At 43.4% G+C, this 27,867-nt stretch overlaps 2 protein-coding genes across 2 annotated transcripts in view; both read left to right on the plus strand.

Annotated features, from left to right (window-relative positions):
- Positions 1-910: 910 nt before the first annotated feature.
- LOC308305140 (pituitary tumor-transforming gene 1 protein-interacting protein) lies at positions 911-22,248 on the plus strand. Its single transcript, XM_080749840.1, has 7 exons — positions 911-1,186; positions 1,464-1,510; positions 2,701-2,809; positions 9,675-9,783; positions 12,078-12,143; positions 18,938-18,984; positions 21,647-22,248. The coding sequence occupies exons 1-7, from the start codon at positions 1,045-1,047 to the stop codon at positions 21,694-21,696; spliced, it is 570 nt and encodes a 189-aa protein (XP_080605966.1). The 5' UTR covers positions 911-1,044; the 3' UTR covers positions 21,697-22,248.
- Positions 22,249-26,995: 4,747 nt separating this feature from the next.
- Positions 26,996-27,867, plus strand: part of cdk14 (cyclin dependent kinase 14) — a gene marked incomplete at its 3' end in the record, with an annotated part of 339,638 nt that continues 338,766 nt past the window's right edge. Inside the window, exon 1 of the mRNA XM_080748107.1 lies at positions 26,996-27,102. Within this exon, the coding sequence (XP_080604233.1) occupies positions 27,009-27,102 (94 nt within the window). The 5' untranslated portion in view covers positions 26,996-27,008. The remainder of the gene's footprint in view (positions 27,103-27,867) is intronic.

Genomic DNA, 27,867 nt, shown 5'->3' on the forward strand with positions numbered 1-27,867 from the left:
ATGGGTTTCTCAAGGAACTGCCGTAAGGCATATTGTACATACAAGTGGAACTGGCTACTACTGTATAATAACAGAGCATCTCAACTGGATGTTTCTGCTTCTCCCCATCCCTTGAGCATCCTCTGACTGCACACAGCAAAACCCTCAAGGACGGCAGGTTTGCCGAAGGTGTTAAAATCGTGGATCATATCCCAATGATATTTCCGGTAATATTCTGAAGAACAAAGTCAACGCAAGACAGGCTTTCACTCTTGAAGAAACACAATGATAGATAATTTTGCATGCATGTTGTTTTATGCATGTAGGGCTACATGCAAAATTATCTAATTTGGTAACTAAATTAATTGAGATGGGAAGTTCCCATCCCAATTCATTGAGTTTGATGCTTTTGTGCACTTGTTGTGATTGTCTTCAGTTCATATTAATATGATCTTTTTCCAGGATTGCACATATTGCTAAATTACAAAAGAAAGCACAGACACAAATCTGCTAAAACACATCTGAAAAGCCAGTCCACGATGACTACTTTAAAGTCTTTAATAATCATTATTATCCCTAATCATGGAAGTTGCATTGGTGCTGCCTGGTCTTAAGAAACCTGGCAACCTAGTAGACATTGGGATTGTATCCGTTCTGTTGTACACTATAAACCGGGCGGGCGGTTTCTCTTTACCATGGACACAACACAACGCACCCCCCGCCCGCTCGGGCTGTCCGGGTCGACACAAACCAGTCAAAAAGCACAAGATCAATCCAACCAGGAAGCAAAACAATCATAACACCAGCGTCACGTGCCAGCGTCGAACGTCGCCGATCTACAAGTCCAAGCCCAATGCGTCGCGCAGGCCTTGTGGGCTTGTAGATCGAGGAACGTTCTGCGCGCGACCCCGTCGTGAGGATGAAACATAAGTGAAGTGAATCGACTCTCCGTAAAGAAAGGAAAACGAAAGCCAACAACACACACATAGACAAGACCGTTTTATATTTGACACGCTTTTGCTGCTGTTTAAATATTATTTTTGTATTTTCTTTTTAATAATAATAATGGAGAACATTACCGTTGACAGAAAAAGGATGTTTTTAATGGTCGCTGTCGTCATTGTTTGTAGCTTCATTAGCCGAGTGGAGAGTTCAGGGCTAACTACTGCACCTACTACAACTACAACCACAACACCACCACCCACACGTAAGAACAGAGCAATTAATGCATAATAAACGTTTAGTGTGGATAATTATCATAATTTCCAAAGCAGTCGGTTGTTGCCTGACTTGCCTCGTTGGTTTCTATGTGATATTATACATGAATTACCTGACCTACTTTGCTTGTCCTGCTGTGTGAACTTTACTGTAAATGCGTCACAGATCGAGCTGATCGATGGCAGGTGTAAACATTGCTGATTATTTATGTCTAGCTATGATGATGATGATTATGATTTATTAACTTTATTCATCTGTGTTTTCAGCCTGTACCTCCCACACGACCTGTGACACATGTGTACGAACCGCCAAGGTAAGACATGACATACACATCTGTCGAATAAATAAATAAATAAATAAAGATTATTACTACAGTGTCAAAATAATATAATTAAACTCAAATAGTTTGGCACACACGCCCCCAGAATTACAAATGGATACATTAACACTGAGGATGTTGTGTAGGTTTTTCATTTCAGTGTACATTTTTTTTGCTTGCACAAAAGACTGAAATAGCAGTTTGAAAATGTTGTGTTTATGCACTTTGCAGTGCCTACTGATATAAGGTTTAAAATGATATACTGTATATGCGGTGTCTACTGGAATAGGTTTTAACATTTTATATTTGTGCTATATGCAATGCCTACTGATATACGTTTTAAAATGTTATATTTCTGTATGCAGTGCCTACTCATATAGGTTTAGGTGTGCCTACTGAAATAGGTTGTATAATGTGTTTGTTTGCAGTGCCTTCTGAAATTATTTTATTTGTATGTGTGGGGTTACTTGCCAACCAGTCTCACATAGCCAGACAACTATTCCACTATCTCCCAATGCTATATAGAGTCTGGAACTTACTTACACCTCCCGAAATCCAAATAATGGAAGCTGGAATTTCCATTCACGAAAGTATATTTTAAAATATCATTTCTGATGAGAGGCAAGCTGAATATGCTTGGATAAGTTTTATTAATATTAGGATAAATGTGCGTGACTGTTAAAACGAAACAGAAGTGGGGAGGAGGCTTCACTTCCACTTTATCGCTTCTCATGCTGGATACTCATGATCAGAACTTATGAGGGGATTATTTGCAAATTGTGGGAGTCAATAGTCTAGCCATGTGAGACTACTTGCCTTTTCCAACCATCCCTTGTTGAAATAAGGAATCGTCCCTTATGTAGAAACGGACACTAAAAGACGTGTAACCTATTGAACTATTAAGGGACACATGTGTTCCTTATTTTGGGGAATCAATCAGTGACACACATATTACGTTAAATTCTAACGGCTCATGTACATACACGGTTGGTTGGTTGATTGATTGATTGATTGATTGATTGATCAAATACTTTATTAACTTAATTTAAGTTTTTTGTCATGTCTGGCCTGAGCAGTTTGTGATTTATGAAGCAAATAAATCAAACGGAAATGAAAATGTTATGTTCCAATGTTCAATTGAAAATAGAAGGTTTTTAAAATGTGGTTACTTTGTTTGTATGCAGTGCCTGTGGTGTTTTACCAACAACACGTGCACAGACTACCCTGTGAGCTACCTGCTGCCACCACCCAGTGTGTGCCAACTGTCCCAGGCCCGATGGGGGGTGTGTTGGGGTGAGTGCTTGAAAGATGAAAACAAGTCAAAACTACACATATCTTAAAGGTTTTTCCAAATGTCTTCAAAAATAGCCAATCTACAAGCTCACAACATGTCGCACGCGTTGTGTGATCGGCTATATTTTGAACAGCTAAAATGTAAAATAGGATCATTTTGATGCTATATTAACTAATTTGGTTAACTAATTTGGTTGAGGAGGACCCCAATGGTTCCCTCCATACACCCCACTTTGAGAAAAACAGTACCTGTCCTGTAGTCATGATGTTTTGATGATGATCATTCATCATCATCGATTTAAAGTCCGCTTTCAAGGCACCACTTGGACTGGATTCTCGCTATGGCTTTCTTCCACCGGGAACGGTCCATGGTCACCTCATGGTTGATGCCGAATGCTTTCATGTCAGCCAACACGGTCATCTGCCAGGTCTTCTTAGGCTGGCCACTAGGTCTTGTCCCCTCTATGTTCAAGGAGTATTACTTTCTTCACCCAAAGATGAAATATTTTCATGTTTTTGGGCGACGTTCCTCCGCCCACTTTTTCGCCTGATTGCCTGCAGTTGGGTAGAGTGCTCACTCATGCTAGTTGTCCGATACAGAACACTGTCAACTCGGTGTATGTTTAGCATGGCTTAAGAAAGACTTGTGGTCAGTACTGAGAGCTAATAGTAGGTGTGTTGCACTACCTCAGCAATCCATCTTCCTGGTTTAGACACCCTGGTAGCTCCAGTGATACCGACAACGAGCCACTCCGTCTCCGACCTACTTACTTTACTTAACTTACTTACTTCAGGTTCCAAAAGTGGGTCACTTGTGGTTTTTAGACTTACTGGGTTTAAGCAAAATTCAGGTCAGGGCTATTCTACTATTTTTCTTAAGGGGGCTAGATTTGAAAAATGAATACGACCGGAGACTCAGAAATTCTTGCAGTTAAACAGTGATCCATCAAAATGATTAAGTACAGAACAGTAAATGACATAGTAGTTGACAATAGTAACTAACAATAGTAGAAGTAAAAAATCTGTGCATCACCTTTTGCACATTTCTGTAACATTGTTGATCTGCAACATGTTTATACGCTTAGAAACGATTAGAAAGAAGCACATGTTTGACTGTAGTATTCATGTGGGAAATAACTGGAGGGGACCCTTGTCAGCACACGGTTACCTTCAGTGGAGAAGTCTTTCCATGCATTGATAGGTAAAGGGGCCCTAACAAACTACATCGCCTCTGTGAGAGATTGAAGTCATCAAATCTCATTACAAAGTTTGCTTTTAATTTATCTGAAAACCGACAACAGAACAGAGGGGTGATCTTTGTGGATTATGTCGTTTGGGGGAATTGAATTTAGCTTGCAATCAGAAAATGAACTAATTCCTTTTTGAGAAGAAGGCAGAGCTTATGTCAAGCCATTCAGTTTTATTATTTCCTTTTGAGAAGAAGACTATGCTTATTGTTAGTCATACCCTTTAGAATCTTTTTATAGAGTTTTAGGATTTCCTTGTAGACCCAAATTAAACACATTTAAGTGCATGAAGATGACACTCACATTGTAAAATAACAAGCAGGCGAATCACACTCCCAACATCATTTTACACAAACATGTCCTTCCACTCAGTTTTGAAGCATTGGTTTTCATTTCCCACTTCTCTTTTTTATATATAGAACATTTCCTTTTTGCCAAATGTTATCCTGTGCTTCTGTAAACACACATAGAAATGTGCTAACGTTATTTACTTAACTTTAAATAACAAGTTAAATAAGCGAGCTAGTGACAGGAGACACATGTTGTGGTGCCAGGTTGCAGCCAGATGTTGGGAACAAGATTGGCTCAAACTAAAAACAGGTAACCTTAAGTGGAAGTAGTGTATTCAGTGACAACATTTAGGCTGGTGCACAGGATTTGCCCATCAGAGAATACTGAACAATTCAACAGGTTCTCACCCCTATTGCGTCATACAACCGACGCGATCTTAAATACCGAATGCTTCTCACCATAGACGCGGACGGATTGCCTAATGTCTCAAGGGTTAGACGCATTGGGTGGTCTAAGAAGAAAGAAAAAAAAGTAGTTCCTGATGCGGGATTCGATACGCTCTGAAGGCTTCTTGGTTTACCAGCCACCCGTCGCTACCGTTCACGCCACTATAAACGACGGAGCGGCGCCGTCTCAGGCGGCGATGACCCCCCCGGTGGGAACGCCGCATGAGCCGACTCAGCCGCGTTACCGAATTACGTGCCGTTATGGACAGAATAGTAAATCTTGACCAGGGGACTGCTTCCGCCTCCGAATGTGGCTCAAAGAAGGGACTACGTTATCATTTCACGTTTTGTCAAAGATAAAAGCACAAAAAAAAAGGTACTTCCCAGTCACTCTCGTTAGCTCAGTCGGTAGAGCATGGAGATACAAATCCAGAGACCGGGGTTCGATTCCCCGTGACGGCCGTCAGTGAAAAATCTTCCAGTAAACACATGTCGGCGCATGCGTACTAAGACTCTGTCTCGTCCAAAAACTCTCCGTCTCCGTCGCACCCTAGACGCAATAGTCACTCCCAAAACTTCACAGGGGTGAAGCAAAGGAAAGAAAGACACGGCGTCGGGAGGGTGAAGCAAAGGGAGTGAGAATGGGTTGAACAATTACACATTTTTGTATTAACTCATTTACTGCTAGAATTGTTTTCCCATCTTTGGTCGTTCCCTGCTATGCTTTCTGAGTGTCATTACCTCTGAAAAATCATAGAATATTCTTGACAATGGCTATAATCGTCCAACTTGTCAAACGGCAGTAAATGAGTTAAACACTCAAAACTAAGTATTTTCTGTACATGAGTACTTATTTACTTTAAACGAATGGATTAACTGAACTTAATATTGTTCTACGGCTGGATTGGGCCCTCAAGCCGCCAGTTGAATGATATAATAATAGTTACCTACTCCTCCCGCGAGGGAAATTCAGATATCGCAGCCCAACCCAGCTTCTTTTTTTCAGCTTAACCCAGCTGAACCCAGTGCTGCCCACAAGGAGCGCGAGGGGGAGGGGAGCAGTGATAGCTGGAGCGGGGAATCGTACCTGCGACCTCTGGTACAATTCCCCAGAGGCTGGGGAATGGCCCTGTCCTAGTACAGTACATTTTTGGCAATCAGAATAGGTCTTGAGCATAGTGCTTAGATGAATTTGGGAGTGTCATTTGGTTTGAGGATCGAAGGTCAGCTTTTATTGAATGAACTCTGCTTGAGGCTTAACTTCCTTATCGGTGTTCAAATGTTTGCGGCGTATAAATAAAGTCATACCTCACTTGCATTCTCAAATGAAGTTTAGTGGCACGCTGCAGGGTAATTCTGTCTAGTTGCTAGACAGAAGAAGAACTACAACAACAAAACACAGAAGGAAGAAGTATAGTTTTAACACTAGAATTGGCTCCCAGTCCCATAGCAATTAATTTATTACCACCGCATGACGTTTATGAATGCCTGCGGTTCATCAGACAAAGAACAAGCTGCTCTACTATAGTCTGGAAAACAAATCCTTTAAAATGCCTGTTTACATTGTAATAATCACCTCTACAGTATTTATCCTTGAGCACTTTGCTACAGGCCTGGACAAGCCAACTTGTTTTTTCTTTGTTATCTACCGGTAGTTGGTGTTTTAAGGAGGATATCCGGGTCAGAATGTTTTATGGTGTAACTTTAAAGTCATAATGTGCATGAGAAATGTTTAAGACAAAAATGCATAGGCTATATGGTATACATTTAGAGTGTCACATTAAACATCCACACACACACATCTGAGTGAAAATGAACCTTCATAACTATTAGAAAACCTAGATAGAAGAAACTTCTCATATTTTCTTTAAACCGTTTCTCAAGAGTAGATACTGTATGATAGATTGTGTTTTGAATTGATTGGTTTCTCTGACTCTGCCTATGTCAAACAATATCAACAGTCACACACAGCAAAGGCTTCTCTTCTTTTTTACACATTGTTATATGATTGCATGTATATTTTAAGACCTTGCGTAGAAGAAAAAGGGATTAATTTTGCAACGGTACTGCATGATTCTATGACAGAGGGTCTCTACGCAATGAGCTGAGCAGTGTTTGTATACGTCATAAAATGTCATATGCGTCTGCCGTCTATCCTTTGACACGGTCTTATCCTAGCTTTTTAAAAGTGCTTTTCATATGTATTCTATCAGTGTTATTAACTGTTATAATAAATGGGAAGAGGTCAGTTCAGGAGAGCAGAGACCAGGGTGCAGTCACAGTATAGGAAGGAGGAAAGGAGGAAGACCGTCACGCATAATTGATAAGAGGAAGAATTAGGCATGACGAGAGGGAGAAGAGGAAGAAAAGGGGAGAGAGTACATTTTATTAAGATCGTCCCTGTAATAATATTTAAATGAGATAATGCATTTATGTACATTGAGTTGAGAGAAAAGAGAATTCTTTGTGTTCTGACTGTTTCAAGAACTCAAAAAATGGCTTGACAGATTTAACGGCAATCAATGTTTTTTGTCGCAGGCTGAACAAATTGTCATTAGAAATCATATTTCATTTATATATCACTTAATCACAGGGCTTTACAGTAGGATCACGTTAGATTTTGTTCCCCCGTCTCACCAAAATTATTCGTTATTCAGGCCTGAAAATTAAAACCTGTACCTACCAGAATGAATTGTAGCCAGAGCAGAGCCTGACTGAGCCCGATCTTAACACTGTACAATAATGAGTTCAGGCTGCCCCATAACCGGGGTATTTGCCAGGAACAGCTGTGCAGTTTACATCAGGCTCAGGCTCAAATCACATCACAGCACTACTGGATGAGGAAGGGAGAGACAGACAGACAGACAGACAGACAGACAGACAGATTTACTCAGACTTGTGAAGACCCGTGAAATGTTTTCTTGATTGGGTCACAAAATAAATAGCATTTGTGTAAACGTTTCTTACTATTATAATGTACATAGGATTCTACGTGTTAAGCGGTGCGTGCAGGCGTGAAGTCGAGGATGCCGAGTATGGTGGTGTGATTGCTGTCAGACAGGCCCCCTCCAGTGGCTGATTAAAAATAGACTCCCCACTGACTGGATCTGCTGTTAGAGCCTGTGATCAGCGTTCTGTCTGATCTCACCCTCCACCGCTAAGCCAACTGTGCTTAGACAGTCTAGTCACATAACTCACAACAATTGCTTGCCATGTAAGTTATTTACCAATTGGGGCATTGAGAATGAGATACGATTAACCCAGGACCTCTGCCTGCCAGTACAGTGACAGACATGACTTACTACATAATGGAATGTTGACCACATGAACCCTCTAGCTAGCATCACTATTCTGGGCATGTCATAATAAGCGAACATACATCAACTATACGGCATACAGTCAGGCATTGACACTAAGGCTTGCCCACCTGCCCCCGGCATTTAAATAAAACTGTCGGGCAGGTGAAGTTTGCTTTCAGGTTGCCCGACCGGGCAAGTGCTCATTTGAGAGGGGACGCAACCGTTTATAAACACAACACGAGATATCTGTAAACACCTGAACATGGCCAGCGCGCTCTGTCTTCTGGTCTGTGGAATGTAAAATAAGAGCGCTGTTAGTGTTTATCTATAATGTGTTTTTTACTGTTGCTACACTTAAAAATATAGAATAACATGTGTGAAAAGTAGACATATTCAATCATAGCTATGTAGGTATTTGGTTTTTTTTTATCGCACAGCCCCAGAAAGTAAATAAATATGTGTTAAATTGAGCTGTATTTAAAATCTTACCTATCATTTTATAATGGACAATTAATTTTCGGGCAAGTGGGCATGACCTTTGGGCAAGTAGAACAAGACCTGTACTTGCCCCACGGGCAAATGCCTCTGAGACCTTAGTGTCAACCCCTGATACAGTATCTAATGCATTGTGAGACTGTAGATTGGCTAATTGGTGTAGAGGGAGAGGAGTGGAACAACTTCACTACTTTACCGTATGCTGCTATAGAAGGCATCGATAGACTTGTGTCCACACTGTAACCTTAGTAACCTTGTGAGGGAGTCCTCTTGAATACATCCTAGTTCAGTGGCTTGGGATTTGACCTGTTGAGCCTGTGTAGTTTCATCAATACAGTGTCACAAATAAGTGTGTTAAAGTGCCAGCAGGTGGCAGCATTGTCAAACTGTGGTGTTACATTTTATTCTGTTAGAAGGAGACCTAGGATTTATGTAGCAGTTTTTGTGTCTCCACAACCTCTAAATGAGTATTTCTTTATTTTCTCTTTCCTTCTGAAACGAGGTGAAAAGTATTCTAACAGGAAATCCCGAGGTAGCACCAAGTGGAAGTAGTTTTTCTTTTTCTTTTACCTAAATAAACTAAAGGCAATATATAAAGACATTCTGTTACAAGGGTTACTTCAAGTCCTGTATTCAAAAGTAAATGTTCAAATTGTGTCAAACTCTTATAAAAGTAGCCGATCTACAACTTGTAGATCGTCTATTTTCTAATAGCCACAGTCTAAAATGGGGCTTGACTGGTTCAAGCATGTTTTGTAATAATAATAATAATCTAAATCTACAAAGTAACTTAGCCGTAAGATAACTGTAGTGGAGTGAACGGTATATTAACATTGGCCTCTGGGATGTAGTGGAGTATAGAAGTACAAACTATGATTATTGTTTTTAAAGTCAAAGTAACTCACATTTGTACTTGAGTACTAATATTAGATTAGATATACTTAACATTCCCACACTGCTAGTCAGTGATGACATGTTTTTAGTTACATTTGTATTTCCCTCCAGAGAGTAATTATCGTAGCCAGTGCTCATCACAGCAGTTGTTCATCATGTCATGTTGTGTTATTATTATGGTCTGTTGTTCCAGTGAACTTTGAAGCTCTGCTCATCGCCATGGCAGTGGTGGGCGGGACCATCCTCATCAGCATCACCGTGTGCTGCTGCTGCTGCTGCTGCTGCAAGAGGCGCCAGACAGGGTACGTACTGCTGCACCACGTCCATTTAAGGAAGAAACGGCCTTATATGGCATTGCTGTTGTTGCTGTGAATCTTTGCTGCTTTTTGTGACTCTGTAGTATGATGAAATATGCCTTTCATTTCCCCCCAAAACATAAATAAGTTAAAATGTGGAGATAATATGATTATTGATATAATCACACAGTCACAACTTCCTTATCCTGAGCGACTTCCTCCACTCCCTCCGGGAGTATACCAAGGCGTTCCCAGCCAGGCCAGTGTGGAGATATAATCCTTCCATCTGGTCTTTGGTCTGCCACAGGGTCTCCTCCCAGTGGGACGTGAACCGAGGACCTTCCTAGTTCCTAGGATGGCGCTCGGGAGGCATCCGTATTCCGTACTAGATGCCCGAACCATCTAAGCTGACTCCTTTCCAAGTGTAGGAGCAGTAGTTCTACTCCAAGTCTCTCTCGGGTGATTGAACCTCTCACCCTATCTCTAAGGGAGATACCAGCCATCCGTCTGAGATTGCTATATAGAGTGTTTTTGAGTAACCGGGATCTCCCCGTCTCTCCAGCTCTTTAATACATAAAAAATACATTTTCTGGTGGGTTACCAATTTCAGCCTATCAGGAGAGAGTAGGCCTACACATTTTTCAGCTTAGATTTTATAGTGTTCCAGTTTCAAATGTGTCTGATAATTCTTTGCGTCATCACTACCAATTGCACTTGTTTAATCTGTATCCTGTCTGAGTTCTCTATTCTGATTGGATAAAATTGGTATCCTGACCTGATAATGCATTTTCTGTTGAATACGTAAAGAGCTGGAGAGACATGGAGTCTCCTGTTATTTAACAAACACTCTACAACACAGCAATGAGTACTTTCAGAATATAGATATTAAGAAAAAATGTATTTTAAACTTGATGTACTGTACACAGTACACACACACACACACACACACACACACACACACACACACACACACACACACACACACACACACACACACACACACACACACACACACTAGGTCCACACTTAGGGAAAGCACACAAGGACGTCACGCACATTACATGTCCAGTTTTAGGTTACATTCACAAACTCATAGCACATGTCTGCATGTTACAACAAGAATGTCAATCAGTACTCTGTGGGCACAAGCAGCATCTCTGCCATATATGGCGGCCCCCAACCATAGTAGAGACAGTACAACACTTCGCCAGCCCGTCTGCCTCGCCTCTGGACATCCCAAGCTGTGGAAACCCTCCAACGACCAGTCCGGGGGGCATGTCCCAGGCTGGACCACCAGAGGAAACAAAGTTCTCAGTCTCGTACCGTGTTAAAACGCTCCCTTGGGCCTGGCGGTCCACCCACCGGTGTTCTAACGGTGGACGTATATACACTGCAGCAAGCCTGTTCTTTACTGACAGCTGTTCACAGGGGGTCCGCTCATTGTTCCACCGGTCCGTTGTTCCGAGTAGGATGACCATCGGCAGGTTAGCTACTCACCAGTGTTAGTTTTACTGAGTAGGTTTAGTTCATCTGCATACTGGCCTGTCGGCATATTGACGCGGACCCGTTCACAGAAGGTGCAGCCAGGCAGTGTCTGTCGCCTACGTGGTGGTAGCCTACGTTGCTGAGTACATCTTGATCAAGCACATAGCCACAGAAGTTGATATGTTCTGACCCTGAGGTGACGTGGTTGTTGTTATTCCCGCAGCCATTATGACTACAAATTCATACCAGAGAATCTCACACTTTACGTTCGAGAGCGTCCGTTTACCCACTTTGAGTTTACACTACACTTGAGGAGACAATTCTTCACTGACATTAAAAACTTCCCCTCTTCACTGACATTAAAAACTTCCCCTCTTCACTGACATTAAAGCAAAAGTTATTTATTCGTATGCAGAGGCAGAACCAACGACAGCAATGAGAGAATCAGGAAATAAATACCCTTGTAGCCATAAAAAAGCAGCAGGTATGTACTCATGGTTAAAAATAAGATGGCAGCAGGCAACATAGCGGAAGTTAGTCTGCATGAGGTGAAAACCCCACTCATAAAATCCACACAATGAATCTGCAAAGGAAAGTAACCTGCATACTAGGGGAACACAGAATATGGGGTGAGGTAGTGGTAGGATATTGTGTAAACCTGTTCAGTTGTCAACCATTTTTGAAGAGAAAATCCAATATTTTATATGTCTCTGCTGTGGCCGAACCATGTTTTCACACGTGTATGATCTGTTAACGTCTTGCTCCTGCGGTTTTCAATGTGTATACTCACTGTCTTGTCTGTTTTGTGTCTCCAGGCTTGACAGAGATGAGGAGAGGTTTAGCAGGAGGAGAGAGGAGATCAGACAGCGCTCCGATGAACGGTAAGGACCTCCTCTTTTACTTTCTGCAGTGTCGTTAGTTTTTACTTTGCATAGCTTAAACGTCGCTATCAGTAAGTAACAATAGCAGCCGAGATGCTCTTGCGATCGACAGTAAAGATAAGAATAGTAAACGAGTGAAGGAACCACAGTCAGTAAAGGGAGGGAGGAGAGGGGGTTCTATTCTACAACAGTTGGTAATAATGTTGCACAAAAGGATCCTTTGTTGTGTGTTGGGAATGGGGGACTCATGCAGTTGGCGCGATGTGTGATGTGCTGTGCTATGCCTGCAGCGCTGGGCTGAACAGTTTGTTTCCCAGAGGAGGAACTTCAGTGGTCCTTCCCTCAACTCGTACACAACTCACACACACACACACACACACACACACACACACACACACACGCACACAGTATAGCCAAGGCTGAGCAGCTGCACGCTGGTAATGAGCTCATAAATAGACAGGGCCACATCCTGTGCAAGTACAAGTCACTGTCCAAGAAAGTCCTTCCGCAGGCCAGAGTTCCACTCTGCTTCTGACTGTGAATCATACTGTGTGTGTGTGTGTGTGTGTGTGTGTGTGTGTGTGTGTGTGTGTGTGTGTGTGTGTGTGTGTGTGTGTGTGTGTGTGTGTGTGTGTGTGTGTGTGTGTGTGTGTGTGTGTGTGTGTGTGTGTGTGTGTGTGTGTGTGTGTGTGTGTGTGTGTCAGTCAGTGGTGGAAAGTAACTAAGTTTTCTAGCCTAAGTACAATTTTGAGGTGCTTATACTTTAACTTGAGTGTAATTCCTTGTTTTTTGGTACTGTATGCTTCTACTCCACTTCATGTCGGAAGCAAATTGTAACCTTTTACGCCACTGCAATTATTAGAAAACTTTAGTAGTTACTTTGCAGATTTTGATTATTATTCCAACGTATACAGTAATCTCTTAAGTCTTATTTTATGCTTGGGCTTTTTGGAGCTGTGTGGAACACAAGCTCCCCTATACGTGGCCGTGTCTGTGTGTAGGTATGTGGGTATGTGGGTGGGTCTGTGGGTCTGTATGTAGCCTGTATGTAGTAACCCTGGGTGACCAGAGAGGTGCTGTTGAGTCTAGCCTGCCCTGAGCATCAACTGCAATACACACACACACACACACACACACACACACACACACACACACACACACACACAGCTCCACTTCGAACAGAGGTTCGATTTTTGAAAATAGATGATCTACAAGCTCACAACACATCGCAATGCATTGTGAGCTTGTAGATCAGCGATTAAAAATAATACTTTTTACCTTTACACTGTAAGTATAGTTTGACACCAATACTTATGCACTTTTACAGTACATTTTTAATAGAGGACTTTTTTATAGAGGACTTTTACATAACCACTTAAAAGCTTGTAGATCTGCTATCTTTAGCTAATGTTCCCCCCGGAATATAGACGCAAGGGTTTAAGTGGTTAAGTCAAAGAATCTTGAGTATTTCTTCCATCACAGTCCTTCCATAGAGCCAGGGTCCCTGTGCACTGTGTGAATCATAGTGTGTATTGGAGCTCCACGGCAGGGGGTACAGAGAAAATAAGAAAAGAAAAAGAAAAAACACAGCCTCTTCCCTCATCGTGCAACATAAATAACATAAACGTTGCAACCTCGTCTTTGTGTGTTCAGTGCCCTGCACTCTCCCAGGCCTCCCTCCGTCCTCTAAGGATAGTCCCCAGTAAATGTGTTGTTAAACGTGTGCACTCATGCAGGAAGATAGTCAGTAACCGTGTCTTATCACCGCTAGCGGTGCCGAGTGCATTGGAGCTCTGTCTTCCACAGGGATGTGTGTGTGTGTGTGTGTATGTATGTGTGCAAGAGAGAGAGAGAGAGAGAGAGAGAGAGAGAAGGAGACGGAGAGTGCAGAAGGGGAAAAGTGCTGAATCGTAGTCTTCCCAGGGAGGAAGACTACGAGTACGTGCCAGGGAGCGTAGGCCCCAGACCCGCACATGATCCAACTTCAACTTAGTCCCCGCTTAGCGCTAGCGGTGCAGTGACCTACATTAGACGCAGGGTTCGCCTTTCCCGAACGGGACGTCCTCCAGACTAGAGCACTGCAGGAGCCAGGGATCCAGGGTCCCATAAAGGGGGGGGAGTATACAGCCTCTCTAGAAGAGTCTAGTGCCTGGCCCTCTCCGGAGAGCTCTATTGCTGCGTTCACACTGGCAGCTTTCAAAGCTACAGGTTTTCATTGATTTTCACCGTCTCTCGTCACACAATTACTGATTGTAATGGGGTGTGGGGGAGGGGGGGGGGGGGGACACACACTAATTATTTCTGTGGGCCAGTTCCCTGCTCTTTTTTAACGTCTGGCTTTATATATTCCTTTATTTTTTTCTTCATGTCACTGGCTTCCATTGAAAGAGATCTGTATCTTTGTGTAGCTGCTAGTGTGAGCGCAGAATAATCAGCTCTCCCGTCGTCATCTGAGCCCCAGCTGGAGAGAGCAGAGCAGTCTGGAGGAAACATCAGCAGCTCCCCACACTAACCACTCCTCCACTGCAGCAGACCAGTCCCAGCCTCTCTCTCTCTCTCTCTCTCTCTCTCTCTCTCTCTCTCTCTCTCTCTCTCTCTCTCTCTCTCTCTCTCTCTCTCTCTCTCTCTCTCTCTCTCTCTCTCTCTCTCTCTGTAGTGGCGTTTCCATAAAACTACTTTTTGCGCATTAACGGCTGATTCGCTAAATGTTTTTATGGAAACACTTCAATTTGCGAATAAACTTTCATTATCCGCAAAAAAGATTATACGCTTAGAGGAGGAGGATTTTGAGGCTTAATCGGATAAACTAAATGCGCAAAAGTGAATGGAAACGGGTCAGACAATACATTCGAATAAAGTATGACGTTCTGGTCCATATCTCCTATATAACACTTTCCCCCGCCGCTTAATTAACGTCCATTGTATAGCGTTCGTCAGAGAAAGACAGCTGCTGATCGACAGATCTCTCTCTCTCTCTTTTTCTCCATCTCCATCTCTCCCTCCCTCCCTCTCTCTCTCTCACTCACACACATGTACAGGCGCGCGCACGCAGCCACCCACGCACACACACACTTTTCATACCGTCCACATCCATCCGCCCAGGTTGTATAATGATTGCTTGCGATGGAAATTAAAACTCAATACAGGTTTGTTTTATATCAGCAGAAATATATCCAGATAGTCACTACCAGCATGGGAACAGCGCACGGGTGACGGACTGACTCGCTATATGTTGCTCTTGCAAGTACACGCCCACTGCCTGATCTACAAACCCTACAACGTAGCGTGGAGGGACACAGTTTGATCTTGGAAATCTACTGTTCCGTGCGCCACACAGTCATACGACTAATCATAAATCAGGCACCATGGCATGAGAAGCAGACAGCACGCAGACCAGTTTAGCAGCGGAGAGAGAGGGTATAAAAGTCAGAGAGAGTAACAGAGGCATGGATGGAAACGTCAAAGAAGTGAACTCATCGTCAAAATGGGACACAAATTCCTTATTGAAGCGTTTTTTTCCTCCATTGCGCGAAGCGATGCGATGGTGTGTTGTGTGGATAATACTTTATGTGTTTGTGTTTGTGTGCGTGTGCGTGCGTGTGTTGCAAGGCGAAGCTCTCAGAACAGCCCCGTGACATTTTGTATTCATTATATTATGTATTATTGCGTTGTTGTGTCGCTTGTCGCTCTTCTTCTGCAGTTATAGAATGTCGTAGGACTGAAAAGGTGCGCCACCTATTGGTTTTCCAAACGAACTACTACCCTTATTCGAATGACACCCGCAAATGGAAACGGGCTAAATTCACTTAGTCTAAATGCGCATTTCTGATAATACGCTTCCCTAATGCGCTTAAGTTTATGGAAACGCCACTTGTGTCTGCTTTGCTTCATAGCCAGTTTGCTGGCTGGCTCTCCTCACAAAGCGGTGTCCTGGAGAAATGGCCCCAGAACGCTGATGGGCTCATTCTCCGCTTGAAGGAAAAGCGAGTGCTCTGACCGTTCTCTCTGTGCCTGGGAAGTTTTGGACTTTAATGACTTCCTCCTGAAGTCTTCACTTTTACTGTGATCCCTCCCGGCCCTGGCTGGCTTCTCCTGTAGCTTACAGTATAGTCTTCTAGCTACTGCATAGTCTGCATCAAGCTGTGGAAGAATTACACAGATTGTATAATTTTTACTTTTTTAAGCAGTAACACAATATTAATACTTGTAACGGAGTATATCTTGCAGTATTGATCCCTTTACTTAAAGGAGTAGTTCACCACTTTTCAACCTGTCTTCATATAATAGGTCCTCACTAATGTTCGTGATAAAATAGCACAATTTTTTCTATTCAGTCTGGGTCTCATAGGAGAGCTGTCAAATCCTTCCTACCGGTGACATCATCGTTTGACAAAAAAAAAAAGATTTTTATTATCATAAGAACAATGGCTTCCACTTTAACATTGCAACTTTTTCAGGAATAGAAAGCCTGCAGTTTCTATTAGCTTGCATTTCCCTTTGATGATGTCACCGGTAGGGAGGATTTGACCCACCCACAGCTCTCCTATGAGACCCAAACTAAGTAGAAAAGAATTGTGATATTTTATCATGAACATTAGTGAGGACCTATTATATGAAGATAGGTTGAAAAGTGGTGGAGTGCCCCTTTAAGTACAAAATGTAAGTACTTTTACCACCACTGCTTCCCAGCACGGGTCTTTTCTCTTTCCTTTCCCCACTTGTTGCCTGCATGCCTCCCTGACCGTGCACCAGGGGTGGTGGTGGTCGTTCAGCTGGGTGGAGGTGTAGGAGGCGGTAAGGGGTGGTGCACACAACACGGCGCACAGGGAGAGGACAGATGGCAGGCAGAGCAAGCCTCCCGCTTCCTTCCCCATGTCCTCAGCTACCCTGATTGCTCACAGATCACTACCTGGTAATAAAAACACCACAGTGATTTACGCAGCCCCCTCCTTTTTTTGTGCTGAGAGCAGGGGCGTCACACCAAATTCTGGGCCCTGGGTACAAGGATTCACCGCGGGCCCCCCATGAATGTTAACTATTGAAAAATAGCAGATATACAAGCTCACAGCGCGGCACCGAGTGCCGCGCTGCGAGCTTGTAGATCTGCTATTTTTGAAAAATCGTGAAAATGTGTGCCAAGAAACCTATGTTTCCGCATGTCAGTGATGCTCAAACTTTTTCATGTGAAGGACCCCCAAAATGATATGAATTTGGCCACGGACCCCCATCTCAAAATATTTAGTTCCAGGGACCCCCCCGGAAGCAAAATTTGAGTTACAAATGTTCGCTTAAAAAAATACATATTCAAAGGTTTGCACACATTTTCACGACTTTTCAAAAATAGCAGATCTACAAGCTCGCAGCGCGGCACTCGGTGCCGCGCTGTGAGCTTGTATATCTGCTATTTTTCAATAGCTAAAGTTACTAGGGCCCCCTCTACCTTGGGCCCTAGTAACTCAGTCCCACTTTCCTACCCCTTGTGACGCCCCTGGCTGAGAGTAAAGTAAATTTACGTCCCCGGGAAAGGAGGCGACGACGCACAAAACGGCCTCTCACAGTGCCTTTGTGCTGCGTAGAAAGGACGGCACGACGGGCCTGACGGCAGGACGGGCCGCTCATATTTCACTGCTGGCCTTAAAACATTGCCGCTGCCGCAGACAGATGCTGCTGCCGTTGTTGTTGTTGTTTATGAGTGTCTGTCTATCAGGGCTGACTGCGTGTGCCGGCCTGGGGTGGTAAACTATCTGAATCCCAGCCTTAAATAACATCACACATGGCCAAGGCGCTAAGGCTTTAACTAGGAATTGATAGAGCTTGTTGAAAACTTTTTGACTTAGCAAAGTTACCTTTTGTCAGGCTCGAGCGTTTTTTGGTAAAGCAAAGCCCTGCTTCATCATACAAGACTGTCGCACAAAACTAGCGAAAACAGCAGATCTACAAGCACACAACGCCTCGCATCGCGAGGCGTTGTGTGCTTGTAGATCGGCTGTTTTCACTAGTTTAGTAAAAATGTTTTGATGATAAATACATACAGGTAACAAACAGTTTTGGGCATACAAGGTTTCCACCCGACAACAACAATATATTTTAGCTACCACTGCTCCCGTAAGTCCACTATTTTGAGGCGCTATCAGATGGAACGGCGGGAGCAGAGCCCTTCCTCAAGGCCAAAGCACAGCCATTTAGAAGGAAGGGTGGTGGCTCTGACCGGGAATCGGAAATGTCACCAGTGATGGCGAGAGGGAGAGGCAAGGTGCAAAGGCCGGAGCTCGCTGTGAAACGCATTCAGCTCGTTTAAAGCAGTTCCACCCAGCCAGATAGCACAACGTTACACAGTCATTCTTCCACTGACATTTATATTCATGTTCCCACTGAATTGCTTTTTTTTGTGGGTCAGCCTCACTCCCTTCAGTCTTTTATTTTATCCACATGGACTGCAAAATAGCAGAAAAGAAAAACTGCTTGGGGGAGTATGGGGAGGCCCAGGATGGCTTTGGTGGGTGTTTCATTCCTGAGTCAGTAGGGACACTGACTTCCATTCCATAAAATTCCATTCCGTTCCATAAAGGCCCCTTAACAGCTATACAGGTGGTTCTCAAAGTGGGGTCCAGGGACCTTTAGGGGGTTCCAAATAAACCCTTACAGGTCTGTATTAACTCAGGAGTGAGCTGACGGGGGTCCTTGAAACGTAAAAAGCTTGAGAACCGTGACCGCAGTATAATTCAATGTCTAGGGATGTATGGGATGTTTGACATGTTGAAGAGTTGAAACATTCTGTTCTTTCGCCTTAACAGGAAGGAGGAGAGGAAGACCAGGCACGACGAAATCCGCAAGAAGTATGGTACGTCTACACTCGATCCTACCTTGGTGTTATCATATGGCCTCCTTTCAGCCTCATTAATCATAGATTATATAGCTCAACTTGGCCTGATACAAAAATCATTGACACGCCAGTCCACTGTTGAGTTGACCCTCGTGTGTAGACCTAACGGTAAGTCTAACGAGATGCATGTTTTCTCCATCCATGTCAGGAAGGAGCCCCCATCTCACTTTCCAGGGCGATTCTTATTGAATATAATTTCCTTGCCTGTTTCCCACAGTGAATGCATTATTCAGCAGTTCCAATCCTCATGCTGCTCAAGCCGGGGCGACTGGGCCCACGTATGGGTTACACTACCCTCAGTCTCCCTAAAGCAATTTAAACGTGATTCATCATTCCCCCGGTGTCGAGTACAGATCACCTAATGGTTGTCAGCAGGAATTTTTCCAAACTCGCAAAACATTATCAGGTTCCATTACAGTGAAGCAACAGGCCGATGTTTCCGGGTTTGTCCTTGAATAAAGCGCGGTTTAATTTAAGTCTAAATATGACAGCCGATTGAATGTACAGTATCAGCACCAGTGTATGAGAGAACACGGTGAGTGGCGGCAATATGAATAGGAACGATGTGGTCCCCCTGCAGAGTTCCCTATAGCAGTGGCTCTCAAAGGTGGGTCGGGGGACCCCCAGAGGTCCTTGAGGGGCTTCCAGGGGGGTCAAAATGAGTAAAATATAGCATGAGTATCCAGAGCTGTCGCTGAATATTCCCGAGCTGTGTTTAAAAAGTATATTATCGTCTTTAGGAGGCGATGGAAAAACAGCACATTATTAATGTGGTGGATCTAGATCTATCTTTCAAATGGATGCTCGCTTATGGACCAGGATTATTTTCCGTCTCCACGACACCCGTGTGCGTCTTTCTCAGAAAGCTGGCAGACCTGACCACGACCAAAGAGATGTTTTAATTCTGTCCGAGTTAAGCAGGGAATTAATTTACGAAAAAACACAAACAGTTAGAATATGGAGAAGAGGTTTGTGCCCGATAGTGACACAATCATTTTGGGGGTCCTTGACGTGACAAAGTTTGAGAACCACGCACTGCTCTCCAGAATGTGAGAGTACCCCCCCCCCCCCTCCCTCGCCCCCAGGCTGTGACCCTTTAACCCCACGCATGGGCCCATGGTGACCCCCCCCCCCTCCCTGACAGGAGCCAGGAGGCCATAACGTCTTGACATCTGCTTCCAGAGGCTTGTATAGACGACCGGCGTAACTTTACAGTCCTGGACAAGCTGAATGCCTGCCTACAATGACATTTGAGCTGAGACCCCACGTGAGATTTGATCCGTAGCCACTGCGGTCAAACGTCAATTTGACGACAGATTGATAAATGCAAAAAGTTATGTACACATTATTTTTGTTGGTCTGCGCAAGTTTGATAAATTAAGGGCCATTGAGTTGACCTTTTTAAGGTTAATTTACAGGTGTTTGCACGTTGGTGTTGCGGGCTGAAAATAGCCAATCTACGAGCTCACACGGCTGCTGTTTTCGGTGCATGACACTGCTCTGCTCGCAAACCAAGCATTGTTGGGAATTATTTTAAAGTAAAAATCACAAAACAAGTCGTGATCCTTTTCTGTTATTGATGCAAAGTGAATTCCTATACATACGTAGTGGTGCAAGGGAGGAATCACTTTCAATTAATTGACTTCTCTTAATTGACCTGTGTGTGTGTGTGTGAGCAGAATACCCTGGTGGTTTGGGTGGAGTAAGATGTCAGGTTTTTTGTGTGTGTGTTTTTTGTATGGACAACATGACAGAGTGATGGATGACGGTGTGTTTCTCTAACCTTCAGCTCACAGTGGTCTGTGCGTCCACAGGGAGCGCCTGGCATTGGACCGCTGCTGTGCACACACTACCCCTGTACTCCTTTCTCACCACATCCAGCCTAGCACAGAAAATCTAATTACTGACCGGGAAGAAACCTTCTATCTCATATATATATTTTTTTTTTCATAAATTAATGCCCTACTTTGCAAAGGCAGTGCAAAAGTAGCGACGCCGATCTACAAGCTCAAAACTTGGCTTGTTAGATTGTAGCTATTTTCGAAAACATTTTGCAAGTGAAAGTGATAAGTCCTTAAAGGAGCTATAGTCAACTTTTTCTTGAAAAACGGATGCTAAAATAAAAATAATGTTTTGAAAATATTTTATACAAAAATAAGCTTCATATGTGTGTCAATTAAAAAAACGACCACAAAAAGCGTAAAATAATGATAAAATAATCATTTTGGCCATTGTCGGGCCGACACTTTGTTTACATCCTAGTCTAACACTATCGAAACATTATTTTTATTTTAGCATCCGTTTCCCAAGAAAAAGTTCACTATAGCTCCTTTTAAGTTTTGCCTACATATACTACAGTGTATTCATTTGAAACAACCGGATTCTCTTTTTTCAATTTCCTAAAAAAGCAGCCGTTTCGGACATGGGAGGTTTCCACCCGAACAGTGACACAATCTATACGGCCTCACTGTGACTGAGCTCAAATGAATGCATTTGCTACGGAGGTCTGGGGTGAGGCAGCGATAAATAATTCAATTTGACTTCTAATCAGTGTTCCTTTTGTTCCCCTGTTTCTCTCTCTCTCTTCCTATCTGTGTCCTTCTATCTTTCTCTTTCCCAGGTCTGATCTCTGACAGTGACCACCCGTACAGCAAGTTTGAGAACGAGTAAAGCAGAGTTCCATGGAGGAGTTCTCTAGGGTACCCTGTACGGCTCGGCTCCACGACTGGCCTTATGCTTTCCTGGTGTAGCTTAGAGTGAGAAGATCTCTCGCGCACACACACACACACACACACACACACACACACACACACACACACACACACACACACACACCACATGCCTGTGTGTCGGTGTAAGTACTGTATGCAGTATGAATCCAAGAAAAGGTATTGTTTAAAATCAAAAAAACGAAAATCACTTTTTTCAGGCTGATTTCAGAAATGTTGGTAAAATAAATAATTTGGCTGTCTGGCTCGACTTTGAGGAAGCCTGTGGGCGGGGCTATTTTTGTTTTGTTTGATTGCAGTTTGACAAGATTGTAGCTTGTTTAAATGTTTTGCTTTGTGTGTTTATGAAACCTGATTTTTAAAGAGCCTCAGTTAATGCTGTAGTTTCTATATCGATCTTTGCACTTTGTACATAGAATGAATGTACTGTAGCAAGCTCATTATAACCTGTGTGCATTCTGACACTTTTCCTATTAAAATTTTAACTTTTAAAGGCGTGGTAAAAATAATATTGGTGATGATGTTGTCATAGTGTAGGCCTACTCCTCGCATCTCACTCCTCTGCAGGTACCCAAATAGGATAGATAACGATTTCCTATATTCTGGCCATTTCCTCGGGAGGGCCGTGACTGAAATTTTAAAGTTTTGAACAGCCTTTGAAGTGGGTCGCCCGCATTGGTATTCTAATGTCATTCTGATGTTTCCTCTATGACGTCCTTGTAGGAGCATCCGGTCTAAGAGTGTTGAATCTACAAAAAGACCGGCGCAGCAGGGGGGCTGACACATACAGTAAATTAATACACATACAGTGTGCTCTTTGGCTATTTTACACTGTTTTGCAATGCAGCCAATGCTGAGACAAGCTCATCCGGCGTGAAAATAAATGACAGCGGTGAACTGTGACCCACATCTGGAGTACATCGCTCTTTATAAATGTAAACGTATCGCAGTATATCGTTGCTGTCCGGCAGAAGCCTATCTCTATTCTAACGTGTTTTTCGTGGTAAATGAACCCCCTACTTGAATCTTACTACAGCGGCACACAACATAGCAGATCCACAAGCTCGAAATGTGGCGTGAAGCGAGCGACACATTTGGAGATTGTGGATCTGCTGCTTTTGCTACTTTTGAATTGGAATCCTGAAAAGTAACCGTTTTGGAAGTTTGAGGTTTCCACGCTACAGCGACGGTGGTTCTCAACCTCTGGGCCGGAGCCCACTGGTGGGCTGTGTGGATATTGCAAGCGGGCCCCAAATAATTGGATTGTAATGATGATATGTAACATTTATATTTTCATTAGGTTACCGATAAAAGGGAACTATAGGAAGTGTCCTATGTTTGATATATTGATCCACAACACACTCGATTGATTGCTCATTAAAATAAACATGCTCTGAAAATGCAGGCCGGGCCACCCATCTGACCACTTCACACGTCAGATGGGTGGGCCCTGGTCCAGAGAAGGTTGATAAATGTAGACCTATCACATTATATACAGCACATTTTGTTTAGTTAACAGGTGTTCTATCCAGGCTGTATAGCCTATCTGTGTTTTATAAAACACGTGAATGAACCACTAACACCCATTTATGCTCTTATCTCGTCTCAATTAAAACTAATGTACCGGCACATTCACCTCTTATCATCCCAAGTTCTCTGCAGGCCATAATGAATTAAATGCACAGTGACGTGACTATTCCTCAGGGGAGGGAAAAGGCAATTATTAGGACATGCACATTTAAAGTAATAAGACATTCACTTTTCTGGAGGAATGCATAACACAACTTGGCCTATCAACCCTCTCTGCATTCCAGGAATGTTTCCAGACAGGGCTGGCTTATACAGCAGTTGTCTGCATCTTAAACAACCGTGGGCAAGTTACCCAGGAAGAGAAATATGTTACTAGTTACTCATTCTTTACTCCTTTAAAGATTAACATTGTTACATTACTTATTACTTGGTACCAAGAGTAACAAACCAGTTACATTACAAGTTATATTACTATTTCTTTAGCACACAAGTCAAACTTTCACAAGAGGGTGCGTCCTCCAAAATAACAGATCTGCAAGCTAAGTAGCTAACAATATGTTTGCATCGCAAATGTGTTGGTGGCTTGTAGATTTATTTTTTATTTTATTTTTATTTTTCTGAAGGTGACAACCTCCTACTTGGAGTGTACATTATGGACTTAGTCTGTCTCAGTAAAACCCAGCTCATAGGCCGTGTGGTTAGCGTTTCCGCCCTGAGATTGGGAGGTTGAGGAATTCCCTGGTCAGGTCATACCAAAGACCAGGGAATCACAGGTTGGATTGGGGTTAAGTCCCCCCATGTTCAAGGGGTGTACTTGTACTTCATGACTGGGGGATGTGTTCATCAAGCTGCCTCACGCTACAGCAACAGGAGATGGACTCCTGACCTAGGTACCACATGGCTCGGCAAGGCTTACTTATTTTACTTTTCAGTCAAAAACAAGTCACGTTCATTGTTATTTTAGTAACTCAAAGATACCTGGATTAATAACTGTAATGAGTCTAATGACTTTTTTATCCCACGATTTTGTAACCCATTTTTTTTATCCAGTGCCAATTGCCTAAGGCTAAGCTGTAATCCTGGGCACTACTCTCCCTCTGCCAGCCTGGGGAGAGCCCCGAACTGAGCTCATGCTTCCTTCAATGCATGAGGAGTGAGCAAGCCGCTTCTTATCACCTGGCAGGGGGGAGTTTCCCCGTTAGGACGTAGCGCGTGGAAGGAAATCATCATTCCAACCAGTTCCTTTCCCCTCCAGGCGCCCCGGCTGACCAGGGGGTTGCAGTATAGAGACCAGGATCACTGCATGTTTTTGTGAGTGTACTTACCCTACGGGACACAGGGAGAATATGCAAACTCCACACACACACACACACACACACACACACACACACACACACACACACACACACACACACACACACACACACACACACACACACACACACACACACACCTCAGTCAAATGAGTCATGTGCATTGTAACTCAGTTACCTGGGTTAACTGTAATGACTTTTTTGGCAATTGTAAATGTAGTTATACACTACTAGTTACGGGGGAAGCTTAGTAAATAGTTACTGTGTCTACACACAACATTGATCTCAAACCTTGACTTTGGATCAGTCAGTGGTCTGTCATGCATTGTGTAACGAGAGATCAAAGTCGTCTCAAAGTTACCTGGGTTAATAACTGTAATGACTGTTTTGGCAATTGTAATACGTTATACACTACTAGTTACGGGGTACTCTTATAGTAAATAGTTACTGTGTCTGTACACAACATTGATCTCAAACCTTGACTTTGGATCAGTCTGTCATGGCCATTGTGTAACGAGAGATCAAAGTCGTCTAACATACCGAGACACATGTCGAGATAGCCATTGTTGTACAATTAGGCTGGACATTCCTATAGTGCCACTGCTGCTATAGATGGCAGTGGTTCTGCATGGCTGAGAAGCCATACTTCTATTGGTCATTAAAAATCCAGTCAGATTGGTGCTTAACGAGCCACTGTAATTAATTACACACACCCACAAAGGTTAAAAATAGAATTTATCATCACAGGTTCTGACTGCAGATTGAATTAATAACGAACTAGACAAGAAAAACACGGACTGGATATGGATTAAATAATGCAGTGGTTCTCAAAAGTAGGGTCCAGGGACCCCAGGGGTCCTTGAGCTACGGAGTTCTAGGGGGTCCCCATGTTACTGGACGTGAGTTACTGTATAGAGCTAAAACAAAAGCTACAAAGCAGCTGAAAGTGTCTCTCAAACCTTTAGGATTTTTTAATGCTTTTATGGATTGGCTTTTTGTGAAAAGAAACAACAATGTATAATACATTTTAACATATTTTTCTCTTCATGTGGTTTGCTGACACAAAACACTCAAATGAATGTATAAATTAATGGGACCAGAAACACTGTGACTGATACATCTGTATATGAAACACAATGATGGTCATAAGCTTGGAAAACTATCTTGGAATTAGAACAGAATGGAAACGGGTCTTCAACAGGGGGTCCTCAGAGATGCTGCAGAGGGGCCCCCAAATGTTTGTGTGAGAGGGACATTTTTGTTTTACATGAACCACTTGAACCCTCCTCGCATCCCTATTCTGGTGGGAACATAAGCCAGAAATAGCAGATCTACAGCTTGTAGATCTATTTTGAAGAGGGGAGCAGACCAAGTACAGAGCTAATAAAGGTCTGGGGGGACATGATCCAAAAATAGCAGATCTACAAGCTCACAACGACACGTGCTTGTAGATCTGCTATTTTGAAGAGGGGGGGGAAAGAGCAGACCAAGGACACAGTCAAGTTTACAAAGTATACCAATTGAGGGTTTAAGTGGTTAAATCAATGTATGAAAACACTAGTGGGGGCCCGGGGGTCCCTGCTTCATCATCTCTCTCTCTCTCAGGCTCAGCTATAAGGGGTCCTTGGCCTGAATTGAAAACCGTTGAAGACCTCTGCTGGAACAGAAAGAGCAACGGTCGCAGCTGCAAGCTGCATCCATCAGGGACACTTTCATTAGGCATACTGCGCTCATGAAAATATTTTCCTTTACACACATGAGGGCGGCACTGGCCGTGATTTGATTGCCAGTCCGCTGTAACCAATGGGACACGCATCCTCTCTTATTCGGACCAATGGTTGCAATCTAGGGCGTGGTTTGGTGGTGGATTTTTTTTCTGTTTTCCCCCCCCTCCCCTCTTCGGTCGAAACCAAAGGGAGAGAGAATCCCAAAAATGACATCCAGATTGCGGTGGAACGGGCAGCGAGTGGAGCGAGTGGGACGGACTGACTGACGAGAGGAAATATAGGAACAACTCTGTCTACAATCCATTTAGTTTGTGAGATTTAAGCACACAAAGACAACAGACTGCATGTTATCTTCATCCTGCTGGGCACGCCGTGGACTTTATTCAGCCCGTAGAGATGTAGTTGCTGCGTAAAAGGGGGACACAAAAAAAGAAAAGGGGAAAAAATCCGGGAGGTATTTAGAAATTGTGGTTTATGGAAAAAAGTAAAAGGAAAGGGGAAAAGATCAACACGCCTGTGACTGGATAAGCAAAGCAAGGCTCCGTTTCTGTGGTGTTTTAACTTTTTATCGCAGCAGCACTGACTGAAGAAGCCCAGCTTTTTATTCCAACCTCCTTGTCACTCCAGCAGCTCTTCTCCAGTTCGTCTTGGAACATCTCTTTACTTCCCAACATCCACCCGAAATGTGCGACCTGATGCCAGCCTCGCAGCCTGCGGAGAAAATCGGCAAAATGAAAAAGTTGAGGAGAACTTTGTCCGAGAGTTTCAGGAGCATCGGTAAGTAAAGATGTCTATATTTGTTTGTTGTATTACATGGTCTTTATTATGTTTCCCCTGTCCGTGGCAGCACATGTAATGTTGTGGGTGGGGTGTCTCCTCTCCTCTCCTCCCTGTAGAGTTGAGGTTTATGTCCCACTCTGTAGGAATGCCATCAGTTGCAGCTGGGTTGGTTTTACAGACAGTTTAGTAGGAGCTATTGTTGCATGGCTCACATGCAGGGGACTCCAGTCTGGAGGAATGCATGTTGCATGTGCTTCTTTGGGCTTATTGTAAAGAGTGCTCAGACTCTGCCTGCGTGCAATATGTCTTGCAAATTAATGTCATTCTTTCACGGTTCCTGTTAATGCACAATACTTTGTCATCATCAATGCATGATGCTTATACTGTACATTTAACTGTCTATAGCCCTGCAGCCTCCTATACAGCTGTCTGTCTGTCTCTCTTCCTCACGCACGGTGACTCACGCTCACAATCCTCAGCACGCACGCGCGCGTACGCGCGCACAAAGACAATTGATTGCCAAGAAAAGAATGCGAGGCTTATGTGCTTTCTTTCTCGTTGACCCAAGGATTTTTTCCTCACTGGCCCCTTATCACATCCATCAGACAGACAATGTAATGTGAGAAATGAATTGCTCAAGTTGCATTTTTTTTCCTTCTTTATGAAAACCGAGGGTAATTGTGAGCGGCAGGCAGCGTCGATCTATCGTGCACATTAAAAGGGTTTTTCTTGCCATTGACTTTGTGCTGGAGTGATTGTCCT

This window comes from Nannobrachium achirus (genome assembly GCF_963921795.1).
Source record: "Nannobrachium achirus genome assembly, chromosome: 2".
NCBI lineage: Eukaryota > Metazoa > Chordata > Actinopteri > Myctophiformes > Myctophidae > Nannobrachium > Nannobrachium achirus.